At 42.7% G+C, this 23,162-nt stretch overlaps 1 protein-coding gene and 1 long non-coding RNA gene across 5 annotated transcripts; one reads left to right on the top strand and one right to left on the bottom strand.

Moving 5' to 3' along the window:
- Nucleotides 1-3,680: 3,680 nt before the first annotated feature.
- LOC134730580 (uncharacterized) lies at nt 3,681-8,192 on the top strand. Its single transcript, XR_010112392.1, has 2 exons — nt 3,681-6,225; nt 6,329-8,192. It is a non-coding gene; the product is annotated as an uncharacterized LOC134730580 (long non-coding RNA).
- Nucleotides 7,036-17,548, bottom strand: HFE (homeostatic iron regulator). Of its 4 annotated transcripts, XR_010112390.1 has the most exons (8): nt 16,359-17,548; nt 12,762-13,025; nt 12,277-12,552; nt 10,907-11,182; nt 10,635-10,748; nt 9,649-9,681; nt 9,340-9,463; nt 7,036-9,141 (listed from the first exon to the last, which is right to left on the bottom strand). XR_010112390.1 is itself a non-coding variant. In XM_063605181.1 (7 exons), the coding sequence occupies exons 1-7, from the start codon at nt 16,432-16,434 to the stop codon at nt 9,456-9,458; spliced, it is 1,047 nt and encodes a 348-aa protein (XP_063461251.1). In that variant the 5' UTR covers nt 16,435-17,548; the 3' UTR covers nt 7,036-9,455. The 4 variants fall into 4 exon arrangements, 2 of the variants coding, with proteins under 2 accessions (XP_063461251.1, XP_008959320.1); XM_063605181.1 differs by having other exon boundaries at nt 7,036-9,463; XM_008961072.5 differs by lacking the exon at nt 12,277-12,552 and having other exon boundaries at nt 7,036-9,681.
- Between the last annotated feature and the right edge of the window lie 5,614 nt (nt 17,549-23,162).

The following is a 23,162-nucleotide window of genomic DNA, read 5'->3' as shown; positions in this document are numbered from 1 at the left end:
TGACTGAAAACAACATGAGTTGGCGCGGAATTTTTTTTTTTTTTCAAATTTGGTCACCAAGTGGGTGGAGCAAGAAAAACTGTTTCATGATGGTTCATTGTTTTGATTGGCCAGTGACAGCTTGCTCTTCGTGGGAGTGGAAGGGTGTTTGCAAGTTGAATGCGCTGTATTCCTGTCAGCTTAATGACGCTAAGCACAGCCCCATTCCACATTTCTTTTTATTTCCACTTGCTAACTAATACATTACGGAATAGTTTATTGGGGAACATACAAATAATGTTTAAAGGAGGTCAGATTTATAGGTCAAGGGATTTACCCTCCCAATCATTTAATATTTTTATTTAAACCAGGCATTTTGATGGCCTTCTCTGTGCTGGACAAGGTATAAGTTTGGCTATGAAGTTTCACTCCTAAAGACCCTATGTTTTGGGAAGGCAAAAAGGTAGCCAAATAATTGCAAATTAAAACCTCATAAGTGCAAACTTCTTCCTCGTCACCTTCCCTATCTCGATTCAAATATTTGTTGAATGACTCATTTTTCTGCAAAAGTCTGAGAGAGACAGGGAATATAAACTTAAGTCTGGATAATATGTTTTCTCGGGACGCTCTTCCTGGTCTGCTGTGCCTGTTTGCTGTGCCTGAAATTCCAAACACTCTTCTCTTCCCTCCGTTTTTAATCCCCTTTCAACTTGCTCCAGCTTTAGAGAAAAGAACATACGTTTTGTACAGTTGGGGATTAATTGAAGTGTAGGGCTAATACTTGATTAAGGTCATTACAAAATCTACAGGGTCTTCCTCTGGGAGGTTTTTGTGATAAGATTATTGGTGTTAAAATAAGGCTAATCCCCTTGAAAAATAAATAGAATGGCAGAATTGGGTCTGAATATGGTTTGAAGAAAGGGACTTCTCAATTCAAAATTTTATTCTTAGCTTCCTGCGGGAGCTTTCCAGAATGCCCATAAGATCCACTTTTGTTTAAAAAACAAAAACAACCCCACCCACCACTCTCTGGTTAATAAATGAATTTCTATTGGGAATATTTAGAATGGGGCTGTGGCCTGTGAGAGACATTATACAGTAACCTCAGACTTACTCACATGAAGAGAAGAAATCCAGGAATGGAGAAAAAAGACCCAGGAAAGGCCAGAATGCTCTACATGTCATATTGTTTGTATCACTTCTGAAATAATTGATTACATTCTTCTGCCCCACATTGAGTTCTTAGGTTCTTCCACTCACTGTCCACATGCCACAACACAGACCTTATAACTAGAGACTTAGTTAGGAAGAAATGTCAAACATTACAGAGAAAAAATGCAGAGTCTGAGATCATAAGTAAAACTCTGAAATCTCAACATGCCTTTTAATTCATGAAAATAAAAAATATAGCAGCATATGCAATATGATAATTCTCTGAAAACATACATCATGTGAACTACCCTGGAACACATCTCGCCAAGTGCCATCTTCATTTAAACCAGAGGTCTAGGATGCCTTTCCTTTATTTTGCCTATTATATCATTTATAAAACCCCATTTTTATTTTGATATTTTATTTACTTTCTATTTCCTGCTCCTAATATCTCCTTTCTAAACTTTTCTCAATGACAGTGACTCAAAAACAATGAATGTCAGAACAAATATTTAAAGGATCTATACATGTAGATATATATATTTAAAATGGATTCTTCCACTCTGGGAAGAATTCAGGCCTGCTCAATCTTATGGTTAGGGAGAGATTAGGCTCACTCGCCTAATCTGTATGGCTTCTCATTCGCTTTCCATTTCACCTTCCTCTCACCCATCAGATCAAACTCATTCATTGAACAAGAGACCTAAGCCCTTCAGATTAAAACTCTGCAAACAAGTTGTGGTTGAGAGGATACATGAAGCATTCGAACAAATAAATCTATGATATTAATCAGAGGTCTTGCCCTGATGCAGTGGCTCACGGCTGTAATCCCAGCACTTCAGGAGGCTGAGTTGGGAGAATCGCTTGAGCTCAGGAGTTCAAGACCATTTTGGGCAACATAGCAAGTCTTCATCTCTACTTAAAAAAAAATAACCAGAGGTCTTATGAAAATATAAATTGTCCAGAACTACCCTCCACAAACTAACTCTCTCAGAATATTCGATATGAGGAATGAAATATGGCGTGTGTGTGTGTGTGTATGTGTGTGTGTGTGTGTATGCACCTATATATGGCACCTGTATATTCAACAAACAATTCTGATAATTGGCCAGGGTTGAGAATGACTAGCAGCCCAGCATACACTATCAGTTTTAAGTATATAATTGCGCTTTAGTAAAATGTAAAGAAATCCCAGAGTAGAAATACTTTTGAGCTATATTACAGGTGAGAAAATGCATAAGTATAGTCTCACCCAACTTAGACTATGGGGGCTTTATAATGTCACAACAGTTGTTTCCAGGCATTTGGGGACATCACCACTGGTCTTGGGCAAGAAACTTCTCTAGCCAATGGCTGATTTATCTCACTCCCATCTAAGGCTTCACTGCATTTCTCTTTTTCAGCAACCTAACTTATTTAAAAATATCCATTTTCTGATTCATTTTTTTCTGAATTAAACTGTCAGTACCATTGGCACACCTTTGGTTCCGTAGCATACCTGTGTCTCTGCTGTGGTTTTTTTTTACCTCCACTCCTTACTTTTCTAGAAAAAAATCTCTGCTTTTTCTTTTCAGTTTAAATTATTTCACAAAAAGTTTTCTTGACTTGCACTTCCTAGGCTTGCTGTCCTTGTGTGGGCACTCTCCCATAAACACTATTAATACACTTCGATTTGTTAAAAATAAAGATATCTGGACAGAAAATTTCTTTTCTTTTTTTAAGTTTTTAAAATTTTTAATGTTTATTTTTTTCCTAGACTGGAGTACAGTGGCACCATGATGGCTCATGGTAGCCTACACTTCCCCGGGCTCAAGTGATCCTCCCACCTCAGCCTCCCAAGTAGCTGGGACTACAGGTGTGCACGACCACACCTGACTAATTTTGTTTGTTTGTTTGTTTTGTTTTTTGAGATGGAATTTCGCTCTTGTTGCCCAGGCTGGAGTGCAATGGTGGGATCTCGGCTCACCGCAACCTCTACCTCCCAGGTTCAAGCAATTCTCCTGCCTCAGCCTCCCGAGTAGCTGGGATTACAGGCATGCATCACCACGCCCGGCTAATTTTGTATTTTTAGTAGAGACGGGGTTTCTCCATGTTGAGGCTGGTCTCGAACTCCTGACCTCAGGTGATCTGCCCGCCTCAGCCTCCCAAAGTGCTGGGATTACAGGCGTGAGCCACCACGCTCGGCCACTAATTTTGTATATTTTGTAGAGATGGGCTTTCCCTGTGTTGTCCAGGCTGGTCTTGAATTCCTGGGCTTAAGTGATCTGCCCACCTTGTCCTCCCAAAATGCTAGGATTACTGGCGTGAGCCACCAGGTCTGGCTGGAAAGATAATTTCTAACATTATCCTCTCTTAAACATTTGTTTCAAAAATTTTACAAACATGAGAGTAATTAAATTTGATTTTCAAAATTCCCTTGAATACTTTCTTAATAGCACACAAAAAGCACAAAGTATTTTACATTTGTTTTAATGATGAAATTGTGAACCCAAACTTACACAAAGAAAAACCCGTAACATTATACCCATACTTAAAACAGATGCCCTCATATACATAGTAAAACTCTTGGGGGCAGTAGTGAAGTTGGTTATTTACTGTTTTATGAAAGTGCCATTCAGCCAGGTGCAGTGGCTCATGACTGTAATCCCAGCACTTTGGGAGGTCGAGGCAGGCCGATCACGAGGTCAGGAGTTCGAGACTAGCCTGACCAAAATGATGAAACCCTGTCTCTACTAAAAATACAAACATTAGCTGGGCGTGGTGGTGTGTGCCTGTAGTCTCAGCTACTCAGGAGGCTGGGGCAGGAGAATCGCTTGAACCTGGGAGGCGGAGATTGCAGTGAGCCGAGATCGCACCACTGCCCTCCAGCCTGGGAGACAGGGCGAGCTCCGTCTCGAAAAAAAAAAAAACAAAAAAGTGCCGTCATGGTGACTCAGTTTTAAGGAATAAATCAAGGATATTTAACTCAATAGACTACAGTTAGCTAACGTGACTTGCACTGAAAGTTATACGAATATTGGTACTTATTCCCCTGCCCCCAAAGTATGAATTAAAGACTCCAAAATTCTTTTTAGAATCTTCAGAGTAAAAGCTAGAATTTGATTTTTTTAAATAATAAAAAAATACTTTGTATCTAAATCTGGTGTATAAAATAACTTGGTGGATGATGCTTCAAGGCTATCCATCCCCAAATTTCTCCCTGAATGATAAAGAGAATAAATGAATATGTCAATTCAAAAGTTAGAAATTTGGCCGGGCACGGTGGCTCACTCCTGATAATCCTTTCGGACGCTGAGGTGGGTGGATCGCATGAGCTCCGGAGTTCAAGACCAACCTGGGCAACATAGCCAGAACCCGTTTCAATAAATAATAGAAAAAAATGAGCCAGGCGTTGTGGTCCCAGCTACTCAGTAGGCTGAGGTGGGAGGATCACTTGAGCTCAGGAGGTCGAGACTGCAGTGAGCCGTGATCGCAGTACTGCACACCAGCCTTGGTGTCAGACTGAGACCCTGTCTCAACAACAACAAAACAAGTTAGAAATTTGGCTGGGCGCAGTAGCTCACGCCTGTAATCCCAGCACTTTGGGAGGCCAAAGAGGGCGGATCATTTGAGGTCAGGAGTTCGAGACCAGCCTGGCCAACATGGTGAAACTCCATCTCTACTAAAAATACAAAAAAAATTAGCCGTGCATGGTGGCATGCGCCTGTAGTCTCAGCCACTTGGGAGGCTGAGGCAGGAAAATCACTTGAACCCAGGAGGCAGAGGTTGCAGTGAGCCGAGATCATGCCACTGCATTCCAGCCTGGGTGATAGAGTGAGACTCCATCTCGAGAAAAAAAAAAAAAATTCTGTATGAACGGAACAAAATATCCTTAAATTTTAAAATACATCTGAAAGATATTTCAAAATATTTAGGAAAAAAATTATAGGGATCAGGCAAATTCTGAGATTCCTTTTTCCCTGCAGCAAACATTAGGATTGCTGCTGTTCCTAAAAACATGGTAACTGTTGCCACACCGTATGTTTCCTTGGCTCAGACATAAGGTTGTGTAGTTGTTATTCCAGAATGGCTAGAATAAAAATCCAGCACAATCATTTCCTTCAGCAAGTTAACTAACCTCTCTGTGCCTTGGTTTCATAACAGCAACATAAGCATAACAGAATAGCAGCAATAGCTCCTACCTACCTCATAAGATTCTTTGAAGGAATTAAATTAAGATTCAGAACACAGCCTAATATCTAGTAAGTAATAATAATTGGCTAAAAAAATTTTCTTAAGATTATATATATTCATGGGGTACAAGTACAATTTTGCTACATTAATATATTGCATTGTGGTGAAATCAGGGCCTTCAATCCATCCCGGAAAAAAAAAGTTTTTGAAAAGATTTCTGCCATGGAAAACTTTTAATGTACAAATTCATCCATCCAAGAAATAGAAAATATGTAAGTATCAACTCCAAATCCACCATATCTATCTCTTCTACACCTTAAACAATTACTCAGAAATAGAATGCTTGAGATACCAGAATGCATGCATATCAAGTAATAAATGTATGCAGGATGTCAAGGCATCCTAGGCTTTCAAATAAAATTGTCATACAAAATACTTTAATATTGTAGTAACATTCTACATGTTAGAGTGTAGAAGTTAATCGCTGATGCAAAAAACGAAAAGAACACATTATACCCAAAGCCTACAGAGAGAATCACAATTACAAATATCAGCCTGCATGTGAAAATCTTTAATTTGAAAGTCAGAAATATTTAAATGATAGTCATTGTTAAATCAGATTGTGGTTTGAAAAGAAGTTAGTTTAAAACTGAGTTTATGAAAAATTTGGGGATTTTAGAGACAGTGTTTTGTTTTTAAATGTGTGTGAGTTTGTGAAGAATGTTTTATAAAATACTGACAGTATTATAAGATGACATTATTATAATACAACATAAGAATTTTGGCCTGTACCTCTCAGCAGTCCTCAATCACCTGCTGTACTTGACTCAATGATTATCAGAGTGGTTTGTTTTCCTTCTGTTGTGTTCCCAGTTCAGGCAGCTCAGCAATGGCCTGTGATTCCAGCAATTCAAATAGCTGGTAAGTAGTTTCTTGTTTGTTTTCTCAAATTTTCAGGGGCTTTTCTCTACAAGTGATTTCCAGTGCACGCCCCTCCACCCATTCTTTATTCCTTTACCTTCAGGAAAACCCTCAGCGCTGCATCTCTGGTCACCGGACCACCGTGGTACGTTTACCTATGGCCACCAGGTGTCACCCTTCTCTTTACTACCATGGTTTGTGAATGGTTTTGCCAGAGGTGAATAAGAATTTAAAATGCAGGTCTTTGATTTTTCAAATGTAGTTGACCTTAAGAATTTATGAATAAAGCCAGAAAAATTAAGCTTAAAAAACACCGAAAGAAAATGAGGACTTAAAATTTCTATTAAAAAAAATTAACAGGCCACAGTTGCTGATGTTTAGTAAATGTGTTAGCGAAATGTGTTACTGTGAAGACTGGGGTGTTTCTTGAAATCTCAGCCCAGGTGAAATAAAACCAATATAAAACAAATGCTTACCTAATGAATTAATTGTAACATATTCCTTATGAGGTAGAAGAGTAAGTGAAGCCTTATAGCAGTCTGCTTTCAGTATAGTACGATATTAAGAGAGAAAGAATTTGTCATATGCTTTCAGAATGGTTTGCTGGTAAAATAACCAATGTCTTACAACTTAGATGACAATGTCCCTAGAGTGAAGAAACACGATTAATTCGGCTACCACAGTTGAATGAAAATATTCCGTAAGACAAAATGTAAAGAAATTAGAAGCAAAATAAATGTCTCCAAAATGACAAAGCGATTAAGTATATACACAAGATGAACAAGAACATCAATAAAATCATGCAGTATACAATACAATGTACATTTATTAAAGTATATGCATTTTTAATGCAACAATAATACTAACAGGTAATAGACAAGTTGTTAATAGTTTTTCACTGGCTAATTAAATAACAGCTTTAATTGTATTCATTTTATAGCTTTTCTACAATGAGCGTAAATCACATTTACTTTTTTCTACATAACTTTTCTAACCAGAAAAAAAGAAAATGGTTTAAAAGAAGAGATGAGATATCTTTGCTAAAATTTAATGCCTAAAGAAGAAACTTCTGAGCTGTATATGGTATCCTGAAGCACCTGCCCTTCAAGACAGAATGCTTGTACCACATTTATGCAGCCAAATGCATGTAGTAACATAAAGTAAACACATGCCATCTGGATATATATATTAAGACTCTTTTGACGGCTGGGCAGGGTGGCTCACACCTGTAATCTCAGCACTTTGGGAGGCCGAGGCAGGCGGATCACAAGGTCAGGAGAGTTCGAGACCAGCCTGGCCAACATGGTGAAACCCCGTCTCTACTAAAAATACAAAAATTAGCCGGGCATGGTGGTGCACGCCTGTAATCCCAGCTACTTGGGAGGCTGAGGCAGGAGAATCGCTTGAACCTGGGAGGCAGAGGTTACAGTGAGCCGAGATCATGCCATTGCACTCCAGCCTGGGCAATAGAGTCTCAAAAAAAAAAAAAAAAAGACTCTTTTGAACATGGTGAACTGATTTCCCAGAATCTAGCAATTCCTGAATGTCCTGGTTAGATTTTTTTTTTTAATGTGCACCGGAACCCCAGTGGCCCCATGGAAGGACCTGGGCATCCTCTAAGCCACTTGGTGGCTTCCATTATACCATCTCAAAATGAGAGAGCTTACTCCACTTCATTGAGGGAAATACCACCAGAGTTCTGACTCCAGAGGCACTGGCCTAGGGAGGACACTGTGTGTGAAGCCCAGCAGGGCCACTAGCTGTCCCCACCAATTACAGTCCTTGCGTAGGGTCCAAAGAAATGAATGCCAAAGAGAGCAACAGAGGAGCAAGGGAGTCACATTCCAGGACCTTCCTTCAGGGACTTTTAAAGGAAACATGACAGCTGAGGATCAGTTGGTTATTTTCTGCTGTTCCCCTTCATGTGATTCAAGCTCACTCAGAAGAAACACAATGAGACAAGAGAAGAGCCATCTCCTTCCTTCTCTATTTACTCTAGGCATCTAAACTACTGAATGTAGTGGTGTCTGAGATGTATCAAACGGTCAGATTGACTGAGTTTGAAACCTGTTTCTATCACTGACAAGCTATGAGATACTCTATACTTCACTTTCTTTTTTTTTTCATTTTTTAATTTTAATTTTTATTTTTTTGAGATGGAGTCTCACTCTGTCACCTAGGCTGGAGTGCAGTGGCGCAAACTCGGCTCACTGCAAGCTCTGCCTCCTGGGTTCATGCCATTCTCCTGCCTCAGCCTTCCGAGTAGCTGGGACTACAGACGTCTGCCACCACGCCCAGCTAATTTTTTGTATTTTTATTAGAGATGGGGTTTCACCATGTTAGCCAGGATGGTCTCGATCTCCTGACCTCGTGATCCACCCACTTTGGCCTCCCAAAGTGCTGGGATTACAGGCGTGAGCCACCGTGCCCGGCCTACTTCACTTTCTTCATTTAAAAAAGAAATGGGGATAATAGTACCTATCTCATAGAATTATTGTAAGAATTGCATGCAGTAATGCATGTAAGTAGGTGCTCAGAAGAGTCGGACACGAAGTAAGTGCTTTTATCATCCTTATCATAATTTTCATTATCAGAACAAGGAGAGACCAGGTAGAAAATTATTGTGATTCTTCAGGTCTGGAATACTAGAGTAGCATCCCAAATGAAGGCACCATTAAACTTTGCAAATCTGTATGACACCTTCATGCCAATTAGAAAAAACACCTCTTCACAACCCCTTTCAAGATATTTGCCTCCTACCTGCTAAAAACACCCATCATACTACCCACAGATAGCCATGATGCTTTTTCTGGGACAGGTGCCTCTTCCATTCGTGCAGTGTACAGCCTTCATAGCTGTGCAACTCACATCACAATCAGATGGAAGAATCCCCAGGGCTTGGTGACAGATGAGTTACTGGGTAACACAGAGAGAGGATTCAAAGGAAAAGTTGAACGGGTCCAGAAAATGCATAGATACATGTGTAAAAATCTGGTAAGGTTATGACTAGCCATGTCCCAGGGTTCAAAGCTTTTCTCAGTTGTTAAAATGAATCATGTAAGTCCCCCAAATTTAAGGAGTCCTCTTCCAAAAATAGGAAATGAAATGACATACGTGTATGTCTCTGAGGTGACGGAGGAAATGAAGGAAGCCTCTAGATGCAGCTTGAGGTTCATGAGAGACAGTTCCAGGGGAGAGGTCACAGCTAGGGATCACTGGCATGCAGGAACTCAGAAACCTAAATGGGGAAATCTTTTTGAGGAAATGAACAGAGAAGGCTAAAATCAAGGAGTTCTTCAGGCAATTTCTATGTTTAGGTTCAACTCTGTCCTGAAACATGAAGAGCTCATAAATGCACTCCCTTTTTGAGTCTCTAGTTTTGTCTCCTTCCCACAGTGAGTCTGCAGGCTGCGTGTCACTCACGTTCAGCTAAGACGTAGTGCCCCATGGCTCCTCCTGTGGAGACAAGAGACCCAGGAAAGAGGCATCACAAACCTAGGCATCATCTTGCCTCTTCTCTCTTCCTTATTTTCCTCATTCACCCATCTCAATTTAGACCTGGGCACTATTGGATTTCAAGAACCATTATCTCTCATCTGGAAATGCTTATTGGCTTTCTAACTGGTCTCCTCACCTCTCATCTAACTTCTTAACAACACATTCACCATATAAGGGAGATCGTGGTCCTCCTTTCTTAGGATCCTTCAATGACACCCCAGTGATCATAACCCAATATCCCAAAAGACCCTTGGACTCTGTATGAGCTGGCTTCTTTCTGATTCTCTTTTCCCTACACCACAGATGTTCAGGGGGTAGAAATGCATAATTGGTGAGTGATAGCTACGCAAACTCAGGGTTAAGGTACAGTAATTATTTCTAATCTCCCAGTATGCCTTATACTCTCCTACTTGGCATGGTTGCTCCGTCTGTGTAGACCTCCCATCATCTTCAACCTCACCTAATGGAATCCAGCTTCTCCTTCAAGATCCAGAAGGCTTTCTTGATCCCCAGCTGAATGTGATCATTCTTTCCTTTGACACCCTAAGCATTTGCTTCCTGCCTACTTTAGGACCTCATGGGGTCTTCTTTAACTACATTTACTTGCTATCAATTTCATTCCCTACCAGATTTGGGTTCTGAGAATAGCCACAGTGACTTCTCAACCTCAAAGCCCCTGTACTACCTTAAACAGCTCTTGCAAAATAGTAGGTGCTCTGAAGATGTTTGTTGAATTAGAGACTTTCATTCTGGGGAGAACCATTATTTTCTGTCTCCCAGGGAGCTGCTGGTGTCCCCAAAGAATATAAATGAGAAAAATGCTTCCCATGGATGCCAGATCCCCTCTGCCCCTCTTCCCACTGTGCCCTGGGGCAGAGGTACTAAGAGACTTCCCCCTTGTTCCTACTCACTTGAACCCTGCCTCTTCCTTAATATTATGAACAAAATTCCAGTGAACAAGATGACGACAAAAACAGCAATTCCACTGATGACTCCAATGACTAGGGTGCCAGACGGTGAGGGCTCTAAAACAGAAAAAGCAAGTTAAAGCCTTTGATTGCCACCCTCAGCCCACCCCCTAACAAAGAGCAGATCCTCATCTCACTGCCATAATTACCTCCTCAGGCACTCCTCTCAACCCCCAACAGATTTTCTCAGCTCCTGGCTCTCATCAGTCACATACCCCAGATCACAATGAGGGGCTGATCCAGGCCTGGGTGCTCCACCTGGCACGTATATCTCTGCTCTTCCCCACGGGGTACAGCCAAGGTTATCCAGCCCTGGTAGGTCCCATCCCCATTGGGCAATACGTCTTTAGGTTCGAACTCCTTGGCATCCATTGGCTGCTTATCCTTCAGCCACTTCATGGTGATGTTCTGGGGGTAGTAGTTCAGGGCCCGACACCGTAGAGTGGTCACTGAAGAGGTCACATGATGTGTCACCTTCACCAAAGGAGGCACTTGACAGGAAAGAGGAAGGATGAGGAGAGGGGATCTGTTTACCCTTGCCAGGAAGACTGGAACTTTCACTTCCTTCTATAGGTTGGAGGAAGGAAATACCCTTTTCAGAAAAAAACAAGCTACAGGAGAGACACCATTTTGTGTCCTAAGATTGGACTCTAACACAGTGTCACTTGGAGAGCAGTCAGATCAGCTTGTTCTCCTCACATGTAAATATACATATCTGTTACCCATGTTCTTTGTTCTGATAGATAAAATTGCCCTTTATGTGCATTGAAAATGATTGAATACAGATGGTCAGTTTCACCTGGGTCAACCTAGGAGGCATTGTTATAAGAAGCGGCCTTGTAAGATAGGTAGCTTCAGTGATTATTGCTATGTTCTATGAAAGAAACTTTTAACCTAAAGGATTCTTCTACTCTGATAAGTGGCCTCACTTGATATTTTGTCCTGGTATTCATATGATAGCTGAGATCTCTGAATTCTCTTTTTTTTTTTTTTTTTTTTTTAAGATGGAGTCTCACTCTGCTGCCTAGGCTGGAGTGCAGTGGCGCGATCTCGGCTCAGTGCAACTTCCGCTTCCCAGGTTCAAGCGATGCTCCTGCCTCAGCCTTCCAATTAGCTGGGACTACAGGTGCGCATGACTGTGCCCAGCTAATTTTTGTATTTTTTTAGAGACGGGTTTCACCATGTTGGTCAGGCTGGTCTCGAACTCCTGACCTTGTGACCACCCGCCTCGGCCTCCCAAAGTGCTGGGATTACAGGGGTGAGCCACCGTGCCTGGCCTTGACATTTCTGAATTTTTAACAGGTATAAATATACAAAAGATTATTGGTTAAATAAAAAGCAAGGGCCACAGACACTTCCCTTTGAGCCATATGCATGGAGAAAAGAAATTAAACCCATGACTTGTGGCTGTCTCATACATCTCAATTATAAGGTAGAGACTCTAGGATTGAGAAAGTCCCTTCCCAGAATTTGGAGAGGCACACAGCCTCAGCCACCTCTGAAACTCCAACCAGGGATTCCGTGCCCTGCATCCTCCTCCACTCTGCCACTAGAGTATAGGGGCAGAAGTGTGTTTCCACCATACCTTGTTGGTCCAAAACACCTCTCCCCAGCTCCAGCAACTGCTGCAGCTGTGCAGGGCAGTCCCTCTCCAGGTAGGCCCTGTTCTGCCTGGCCCGAATCTTGTGCCTTTCCCACTCCAGCTTGGTGGGCCAGGCCCTGGGTTCTGCTGCTCTCCAATCCAGTGTGTCAGGGCAGAATTCAAGGTGGTCCTGCCCATCATACCCGTACTTCCAGTAGCCCTCGGTACTGTTGTCTTCTTGCATTTCACAGCCCAGGATGACCTGCAGGGTGTGGGACTCTGGAAAAATCCCCAGCCTTGTTAACTGCAACTAAAGGAATAGGTCCCTATTTCCACCATCCCCAAGGACCAAATGATCTCAGCAAGCAAATTCCTTCCCTCTTCCCTGCTCCCACAAGACCTCAGACTTCCAGCTGTTTCCTTCAAGATGCATGAAAAGATGAAAAGCTCTGACAACCTCAGGAAGGTGAGGCCCCCTCTCCACATACCCTTGCTGTGGTTGTGATTTTCCATAATAGTCCAGAAGTCAACAGTGAACATGTGATCCCACCCTTTCAGACTCTGACTCAGCTGCAGCCACATCTGGCTTGAAATTCTACTGGAAACCCATGGAGTTCGGGGCTCCACACGGCGACTCTCATGATCATAGAACACGAACAGCTGGTCATCCACGTAGCCCAAAGCTTCAAACAAGGAAAGACCAAGGTCCTGCTCTGAGGCACCCATGAAGAGGTAGTGCAGAGAGTGTGAACCTGGAGACAGAGCAACAGGCCTTAACCATGTGTAGTAGGAGGGGAGCAGGATGTTGAGGCTCCACACACCTGCATCAACTCATACCATCAGCTGTGTCTGGTCCTCATTTTGTGAAGGGTGAGTTGCAGTCCTGTCTTTCTTCCATATGACAGTCCTGGGTGCTCTTTCCTTGTGTGCTTTTCTCTGCCACACGTGGCTGCCACCCCCTCACTGCCCCCAGATCCTATTCCAATACTCATGATTAGACAGACTCCACTAAAGCTGGTGGATTCTAGAAAATGTTAAGGTGTGTCTAGCCATGGTAGTTGAACTCAGGAGTTGGTGCTCAGGGCAAATTAGACCCAAATCCTGAGGAATAATTCCTTCAGTTTTTTGTTTGTTTGTTTGTTTGTTTGTTTTTAGAGACAGAGTCTCACTCTATCACCCAGGCTGGAGTGCAGTGGCACAATCTCAGCTCACTGCAACCTGCACCTCCTGGGTTCAAGGGATTCTCCTACCTAAGCCTCCTGAAAACTTGGGACTATAGGCGTGCGCCACCACACCAGGCTAATTTTTGTATTTTTAGTAGACATGGGGTTTCACCATGTTGGCCAAGCTTGTCTCAAACTCCTGACCTCAAGTGATCTACCTGCCTCAGCCACCAAAGTGCTGGGATTACAGAAGTGAGCCACCGTGCGCAGCCTTGGTCCTGAATTCTTACACTGAACTGCCTATGTGGCCTCACCACTTGGAAGCCTGACTGGAATCTCAAACTTAACATGTCCAAATGCAGATCCTTGATTTACCCCAAACTGCTCTTTCCTCTGCCTTCACCATCTCAGAAATGGCATTGCCAATTACCCCACTGCTCAGGCCAATAAAATTAAAATAAAGAACAAAGTCAACTTTAACTCTTCTCTTTTTCAGGGGGTCGGGGGAGACAGGGTCTTGCTCTGTCACCTAGGCTGAAGTACAGTGGCACAGTCATGGCTCACTGCAGCCTCAACTTCCTGGGCTCAAGCAATACCCTCCACCTCAGCCTCCCGAGTAGCTAGGATCACAGGTGCATGCCACCACACCCAGCTAATTTTTGTATTTTTTGTAGAGAAGGGGTTTTGCTGTGTTGCCCAGGCTGGTCTTGAACTCCTGAGCTCAGGAATCTGCTCTCCTTGGCCTCCTCCTTGGCATGAGCTACCACACCCAGCCAATTCTTCTCTTTCTCTCACACAACATGGAATCCTTCAGCAACTTCCTTCAGAATATATTCAGGAGACAATGGTTTGTCACTCTCTTTTCTGTTCCTACCCAGCCCACTCCACTATCTCTTGCCTGGACTGTGTAACAGCTTCCTGGCTGGGCTCCCTGCTTTTACTGTTGCTCCCTTCATTCTGCTTTCCACATAGCAGCCAGAGCAATCTTTTAAAAGCCTGTGACAGATCACTGTTACTCCTTGGCTAGAATTCACACCACAGCCTACAGGCCCCTGCACAACCTTGTTTGTGGCTCCTCTTCTGAGCCCATTACCTACTTCTTGGCCTCTACTCCCCAGCACTACTTGTTTATTTTTTTCAACCCGAGCTTCTTAACCAGGAGTTTGTCTCCTAGGTGACATGTGGCAAAGTTTAGAGACATTTTTGGTTGTCAAGACTGGGGGAGTGCTCCTAGCACCTAGTGAGTAGGGAGGACAGGATACTGCTAGACATCCTACATGCAGATGGTAGTCCCCCTTCCCACCCCCACGCCGCCCCCACCCCCCCCCCTCCACACACACACATGAGTAGTGCTGAGAAAACCTGCTTTTTAATCCAACTTGCCAGGCCCACTCAGTTTGCCTGGGAAATACTGCTCCCAGTCAATATCATTCTTATTTCCTTCATGTCTCTGCTCAAGTGTCAGCCCCAGAGTGACTTGCCCTGACTTCTCTGCTTCTCACAACACCCATGGTTTCCTGATGTTGTATATCTTTCTGCTCATTTGCTTATTGTCATCTCTCCCACTAGAATGCAAAATATCAAAGGGTAAAGACTTGTTTCCCTGCTCTCTCCCTTGGGGCTTGAACAGTGCAACACATGGCTGGGACTCATTTACACTTGTAAACAATGAATATTTCTGCTCAACATGAAATTTTATTATTCAACCTCTAATGCAGTGTGATGTTTAAGAATCATAGCTATGAAGTGGAGACATGAGCTCTGCTACCAAAGCCCAGTGTACCATTGAATAAATTTGCCAGGAAGCAGGCCGTGCCATGCCTCATTCTTGTCATGTGTAAAATGTGGATACACGTAGTACCAAAACTCAAAGTGCTGTGCTGAGGCCGGCGTGTGACCCACAGAACACTGTGCTACACTACAGGGCAAAATCACTGTCAACTAAGATTAGAAGCAGCTGTAGTACTTGAAATAACATCAAAAAACCAGATTATTTATGTTCTTTGTAACCTGAAAAGAGTTACATAATCTGAATTCCAGTTAACTTCTAGTAAAATAAACGTATTATTAGCTCCTACCTCCCTATGCCTAGTGAAAATCAAATAAGATCAGATATGAATGTAACTTAGAACTGAGTGCATTGCTTACATGTTCATTATCAGTACTTTGTAGAGAGGCCTCTTAATTACACAGCACATTGCAAATCAATAAAGCCTGGCCGAAAAGAGAATTGTTCAGTTCAAACGTTCAAAACTAACATATACTTAATTTTCCAGGCAAAAGAACAATTGCCAAGAGTGGGGAAAGGCCCGAGGTAGGCCTCTCTCAGGAGCCTCCCACCCTAGAGACCTCCACCCCAGGTCTCACCAAAAGTGGGTGGAATGGTGAAGAATTCAGATCCCCAACGCCACTCTTTCGCGCCCCCACCGCCCAACGCATTCGTTCTGAGGTGGAAACCCCGTGCGGATCCTGCTGTGGGTTTGCTCAGCCTTCTCGGCAAGCACTCAGGGAAGAACTTCCTGTTTGGAGATGACTGGGGAAAAAACTGCACAGCTGACATTGGAAATAAACCCGAGTTCCAGGTCCAAGGAGCCCCAGGCTTAGCTCAGCTCAAGTGAGGAACTACGAGATTTATTTAAAAGCATTCTGGTTGGGGGAAGGGAGTGGGCGGTTCCAAAAGTCACTCCGCAGAGCCGGGACAGCCGGGGGAGGGGGCAGGTCCTGGGGCGAGGGACCCCTATCTGCAGTTCAGTGGTAGGCACTCCCTCACGGGGTCTGGACGCAGAAAGTAGGGAGAGGGGCTTGCGGATAGGGTTGAGCAGGTCCTCCAAAGTTAGCAAACTCCCAAGCGCAAAGAAAAAGCTAGTTTCGATTTTTCCACCCCCGCCGCGCCCCTAGTTCGCCCGCAACCCTCGGACTCACGCAGCAAGCGCCCCTGCAGGACCGCGGTCTGCAAAAGCATCAGGAGGAGAAGCGCCGGCCTGGCTCGCGGGCCCATTTCCCCAGCTCTGGCCGCACGTCCCCGTTAAATCTCCACTTCTTTTGGGGGGCGGGGAAACGGGGATGGCTCCAGAAGTCACCCTACAGCTATTGCCTAGGCTCAGGAGATGCCCAGTAAAACTTCCTGGTGAAAAGCAACAGGTCTTTCAGAACTTTAGTTCTCTCTCTCCTACAGCAGAAGGTACCTGCTTGTGAAACACTAGGTGATCCAGTGTCCCCCTTGGTTTTTAAATCCTGAAGGGGTGTTGTTGATTGGGGAAAGTAGCTTCGCAATGTTCTGATCTGAACTTTAGATATTTAAATATTTATGATTTTCAAAATTCAATCATACATTTAAAAATTTTATCTCAACCTTAGACCAACTTATGTCTTATTTGACTTAGAAATATAAAGCTTTTTCATTTTGTCTTTTGATTCAAATTAATTAAGTCATAACATTAACCAATTAGATCCTACTGAAACACCTTCCACAGCCTTCATAATTGAATTATCTGACAAGTGTTTCACAAACTTTACAGTATTGGGACTATCTGGAGAATGATTAAACATATTGAGGCCTGCTCCTAACCCCAGACACACTGATTTAATGGGTAATTGTTAGGTAGTTAGACATTAGCAGTTGGGAGGGGATGACAGAAGAGAGCGGAAAGGCTGTCACTAAGACAGCCACTGGCCCACCTAAGTTCAGGCCCAAGACTACCCTAATGCCACCCTGAGGGATGTAGTTTATGATAAAGTCTGTGGCCAAAATATCCTGGAGAAAGAGAAAGGAGGGTACAGGTGGAAATTCCCTAAGGTGGCACATGCCCAACAACACAAAAGCCTGTCTTCAAATTCACCCCAAGTTCATCATACCATCATTATAATAGAATTTACATACAGTTTTGCCCCCCATCCCTGGGAGGCTTTTCTTAACGAATTATAGGTAAGACCATGCACAGTTTAATTTTAGATTGTATAGCTATAAACTTCAATCAAATAACATCATCCTGTCACTCAGATACAGCCCAAACCTCAACTCCTCCCCACAAACCCCATAAAAGCACCTTGAGCTCTGTAAAGAAGTGCTGAGTTCACTTCGCAGAAATAAGCCCGCTGTCCCTCAGAGTGTATTATTGTGCTTCAATAAACTTTGCTTTAAGCTTGCATTTTGGTGTTAGTTTGTAGTTCTTTGCTCACTATCACAAGAACTGAGATTGCTGGTTCAGAGCTCCAGCTATAATAATCTCCTCGGTTAAAGGATCCATCCCAATGCATAATTCCCAGTAACAGTATGGGATGCCACCTGGGCAATGGGATTTTAAAAGCTTTCCTCCTCCCTCAACGAAGTTTGGGAATTATTGCCTTAGACATTTCAAACCATATTAATAAATTTAATACACCTGATTTGCTCCAAACCTTTACATATCTAGCAAATTCAACAGGCATTATTTTTGTAAGCATGTATGCAAATTTTGGCAATTCAAGAAAATCAAACAGGATATCAGGGCCTCGACTGTAGGCGAACAGATACAATAACATTGGAAACATGTAGAATATTGATGATGGGCACATTGGGGCTGATAGTACTATTCCTTTTTTTCAATTTTTGGTAAGATATAATTAGCATACCATATAATTCATCTATGTAAAATGCAAAAATTGGCCCAGCTCAGTGGCTCACGCTTGTAATCCCAGCACTTTGGGCGGCCGAGGAAGGCAGATCACCTGAGATCAGGGGTTCGAGACCAGCCTGGCCAACATGGTGAAACCCCGTCTTTACTAAAAATACAAAAATTAGCCGGGCGTGATAGCAGGCAACTGTAATCCCAGCTACATTAGAGAGAGATTAGGAGAATCGCTTGAACCCAGGAGGCGGAGGTTGCAGTGAGCTAAGATCGTGCCATCGAACTCCAGCATGGGAGACAAGAGCAAGACTTCATCTCAAAAAAAAAAATTAGCTGGGTGTGGTGGCATGCACCTGTAATTCCAGCTACTCGGGAGGCTGAGACAGGAGAATCGCTTGAACCTGGGAGGCGGAGGTTGCGGTGAGCCGAGATCATGCCATTGCACTCCAGCCTGGGCAACAAGAGCGAAACTCCGTCTCAAAAATAAAATAAATAAAATAAAATGCAAAAATTAATGGATTTTAGTATATTTACAGAGATGTGCAACCTTTACCAAAATTTTACATTTCTATCTCCCCAAAGAGAAACCATGTTCCCCTAATTCAGTACCCTTAATTCATCGCCTCCCAGATTCCTCCATTCTCCTCCTCCTCCCCTCCCAGCCCTAGACAATCTTTAATCTACTTTCTTTCTATTTGGAACATTTAGTATACATAGAGGCATATAATATATTGCTTTGCCGTGACTGGCTTCTTTCATTTAGCATAATGTTTTTATGTATGTTTTTCATGGACCAATAATACCTATTATAAGGACATACCACAACATATTTTATTTATTCATTCATCAGCTGATGGACATTGGTTTGTTTCTACTTTATGGCTATTGGGAATAGTGCTGTTATAAACATTTATGTACAAGTTTTTTTGTGGACTTATGTTTTGATTTCTTTTGGTTATATATCTAGAAGTGGGTTTGCTGGGTCATATGGTAACACTGTTTAACATTTTGAGGAATTGCCACATTCTTTTCCAAAGTAAGCATTTTATCCTCCTATCAGCAGTGTATGAGAGTTCTGATTTCTCTCCATCTTTGCCTGGGTTTTTGAATCAGGGCCCCAGATAGGACAAAAATGTGGTTATTCAGTTGTTCCACCATCACTTGTTGAGAAGACTCTTTTTTCATTGAAGTGTTTCGGCACCCTTATCAAAAATCAATCTACCATAAATGTGAGAGTTTATTTCTGGAGTCTCAATTTTATCCCATTATGCTATAATCTATAATCCTATCTTTTTTTTTTTTTTTTGACAGAGTCTCACTCTATTGCCCAGGTTGGAGTGCAGTGGCCCAATCCCGGCCACTGGCTCCTCCTCCCAGGTTCAAGCAATTCTCCTGCCTCAGCCTCCCAAGCAGCTGGGATTACAGGTACCTGCCACCATGCCTGGTTAATTTTTGTATTTTTAGTAGAGACGGGGTTTCACCATGTTGGTCAGGCTGGTCTGGAACTCCTGACCTCAGGTGATCTGCCCACCTCAGCCTCCCAAAGTGCTGGGATTACAGGCATGAGCCACCACACCCAGACTATAATCCTATCTTTATGTCAGGACTACACTGTCTTGATTACTATAGCTTTGTAGTAAGTTGAATTCAAGAAGTTTCTCAACTTCAAATTTGATCTTTTTTTGGAAGACTATATTAGCTATTCTCAGTCTGCTGAATTTCCCTAGGAATTTTAGGATCTATTATCAATGTCTATTGTATTTTTGTATATGTTTTAATATTTTCATAAGAAACTTTTTTCATTTAAACTTTTTTTTTTAAGAAAAATAGTGAAAATCAGAACACTGGGGGTCAGGCGCATTTAACAGGCAGAAGAAGAATAAAAACTTGTCATATAAACAAAAAAGAAATGACCAATCACATTCTGGAAGCCATGGAGTGGTTATAGGTGCCAAAGGCTGCAGAGAAATGGTGTCAGATATACCTGAAAATTGTCCATTGTATTTGGCCATTAAGAGACTTAGAAGACTTAAGCCATAGATTGCTCAGTGAGACCCCGAGGGCAAATGGTCTGAAGGTGAATAGATCATTTCACCTTTAAGAGAGCAGGTAGGAAGCTATAAATCCAGGATTAAAAAGTTGACTGAACTGTTAAGGAAGAAACTCTAATCTTGAGCCACCCTATCCTGGCTCCACCTTCTGCTGCAAGCAAACAGAAATGCTGAAATTCAACACTCACAAAGGCTGGTAAGCTGGAAATGACATAAATTACTCCTGGGAAAGTCAGATTTAGAATTGGGCCATATTTGTTGGGGTTCAGATTTTCATGTACACTTGGGAAAGGGTTTAGCTTATAGGCACATGCATGAAGGGAACTGGTATAGGGCTGTGTTCATAAGGTCAAGAGTTGAAGGCCAGGCATGGAGGCTCTTGCCTGTAATCCCAGCACTTTGGGAGGCCGAGGCAGGAGGATGGCTTGAGCCCAGGAATTCAAGACCAGCTTGGGAAACATAGGGAGATGCTGTCTTCACAAAACAATTAAAAAATAAAATTAGTCAGGTGTGGTGGCACACACTTGTGGTCCCAGCCACTCAGGAGGTTGGGAAGATCACTTAAGCCTGGGACATTGAGGCTATAGTGAGCCATGATAGTGCTACTGCACACCAGTCTAGGTGACAGAATGAGACCCTGTCTCAAAAAAAAGAGCTGTATCCACATCCCAGGAAAGTGGTTGAAGATCTACTTTTCTCTGTAAACCTAATAAAGAATAGAGTGACAAATGTGTGTTGTGGAAAGAAATGGGGTGAGAGCTACGTAGATGCAAAACAATACATCCTCACATACCACTTGTTAATCATCCTTTTCCACCCACTTATGGGATGAATTGCATCTCCCCAAAAGATACTCTGTCCTAACCCTCAGTACCTGTGAACCTGACCTTATCTGGAATACGGTGAGTTCACTGGTTAAGAAGAGATTATAGTGGAATAGGGTGAGTCCTCCAACCAATGACTGGGGTCCTCACAGACACAGAGGGATGATGGCCAGGTAGAGATGGAGGCAGAGATTGGAGTTATGCTGCCACAAACGGAACACAGGAAGCTGCTAGAAGTGGAAACAGGCAAGAAAGAATCCTTCCCCAGAGGCTACAGAGGGATCTTGGCCCTGATAATACCTTGATCTCAACTGCCCTACGTAACTGTGAGAGAATAAATTTCTTTTGTTCTAAGCCACCCAGTTGATGGTACTTTGTTATGGCAGCCCTAAGGAACTTGATATACATTTCTTTTACTGTCATAGAAGTTTTGAATCTTTTAAGTAGGTCTGTACCCTTCCTCCCAGTGTCAACGCATGGAATTCCTCTCCTTGTGCCTTGAAAAGTGAAAGGTGTTTGAACTGGTAATGAAAGAAATCTCAGCATGAGGCCAGATGCTATACCTCACACCTGTAATCTCAGCACTTCGGGAGGATGAGGTGGGCAGATCACTTGAGGTCAGGAGTTCTAGACTACTCTGGCCAACATGGTGAAACCCCATCTCTACTAAAAACAAAAAAAGTTATCCTAGCCGGGCATGGTGCCTGTAGTCCCAGCTACTCAGGAGGCTGAGGCCGGAGAATTGCTTGAACCCGGGAGGTGGAGGTTGCAGTGAACTGAGATCACGCCACTGCACTCTAGCCTTGGTGAGAGAGCAAGTCTTGGTCTCAAAAAAGAGAAAAGAAAAATGAAATTTCAGCATTATAGAATAAAAATGTTTCCCCTTCCCCCCAAACTTTAAAAAAGCAGAAGTCTGCATCATAAAATGGTCTTTGCCAATGTTATTTTTATTATAACAAAGGAATCTTGCAAGGCTACCAGATCTCAGCAATTGTCACTATGTTCTGTAAAAATCACTTCCTAAAATGTCTGAATTGACTGCTTGTCTCATTTATTTGTTTCTCATGTCATACTGCAATGGATATCTGTCTTGTTAGTATAAATATTTGTGCATTTTGTTGTTGTTAAAACAGCTTTTTTGGCCTGTCTTCTTCCACCTATGAGGTAATATAAAACTCATGTTTAACACTTATTTTTGTAGCAGGACAAGCCACAGACAAAACCCCTCAGACACTGAGTTAAAGAAGGAAGGGCTTTATTCAGCTGGGAGCTTTGGCAAGACTCACATCTCCAAAAACCGAGCTCCCTGAGTGAGCAATTCCTGTCCCTTTTAAGGGCTTGCAACTCTAAGGGGGTCTGTGTGAGAGGGTCATGATCGACTGAGCAAGTGGGGGTATGTGACTGGGAGCTGCATGCACCAGTAATCAGAACAGAACAGGGATTTTCACAGTGTTTTTCCATACAATGTCTGGAATCTATAGATAACATAACCGGTTAGGTCGGGGGTCAATCTTTAACCAGACCCAGAGTGCAACACCAGGCTGTCTGCCTGTGGATTTCATTTCTGCCTTTTAGCTTTTACTTTTTCTTTCTTTGGAGGCAGAAATTGGGCATAAGACAATATGAGGGGTGGTCGCCTCACTTATTCACCCCCTTTGAGAATCTCACTCATTAGTGGGAGTTCTCACTTTTATTCTCACTACCTATGTCTTCTTGAAAGACAGATTGATAATGATTCATATAGTACACTTGTGCTGAAGCATTTTGGTGAGCTAAGGTAGTGATGAAGCTTTTTATCATTTGGAGAAGTACAGGTAGCAAACAAGGAAGCAGTAAGCAGGTTTCTATTAATATTATAACTCCTATTATAAGAGTTTTAAATCTTCTTAGCACTGGCAACCATTTTTCAAACACGGCCCCAGAATCAAATCCATACCACACCTACATGGGCACATGTGCCACTTTTGTCATATTTCTAACTATGTCTTCAACTACTTGCCCTTAATCATCTATGTGTAGACAGCAATTACTAAGGTTAAATTTCCTACAGACCCCTCCTTCAGTTGCTAGCAAGTAGTCGAGAGCCAATCCATTTTGATAGATAGCATTTTGCATCTGAGTTTCTTGCCAGGCCAGAGTAGTCAGGGCTCTGCTGGTCTTATTAGTAATTATTTCTAAGACAGCTTGTAACCGTATGATTTGGTTGAGCATGTAAATGGGGGTCCCGTATCCCCACAAGCCGTC

Source organism: Pan paniscus, chromosome 5 (assembly GCF_029289425.2).
Source record: "Pan paniscus chromosome 5, NHGRI_mPanPan1-v2.0_pri, whole genome shotgun sequence".
Classification (NCBI taxonomy): domain Eukaryota; kingdom Metazoa; phylum Chordata; class Mammalia; order Primates; family Hominidae; genus Pan; species Pan paniscus.
The sequence above is the reverse complement of the archived record's forward strand: the minus strand, read 5'-3'. Positions and strand labels throughout refer to the sequence as shown.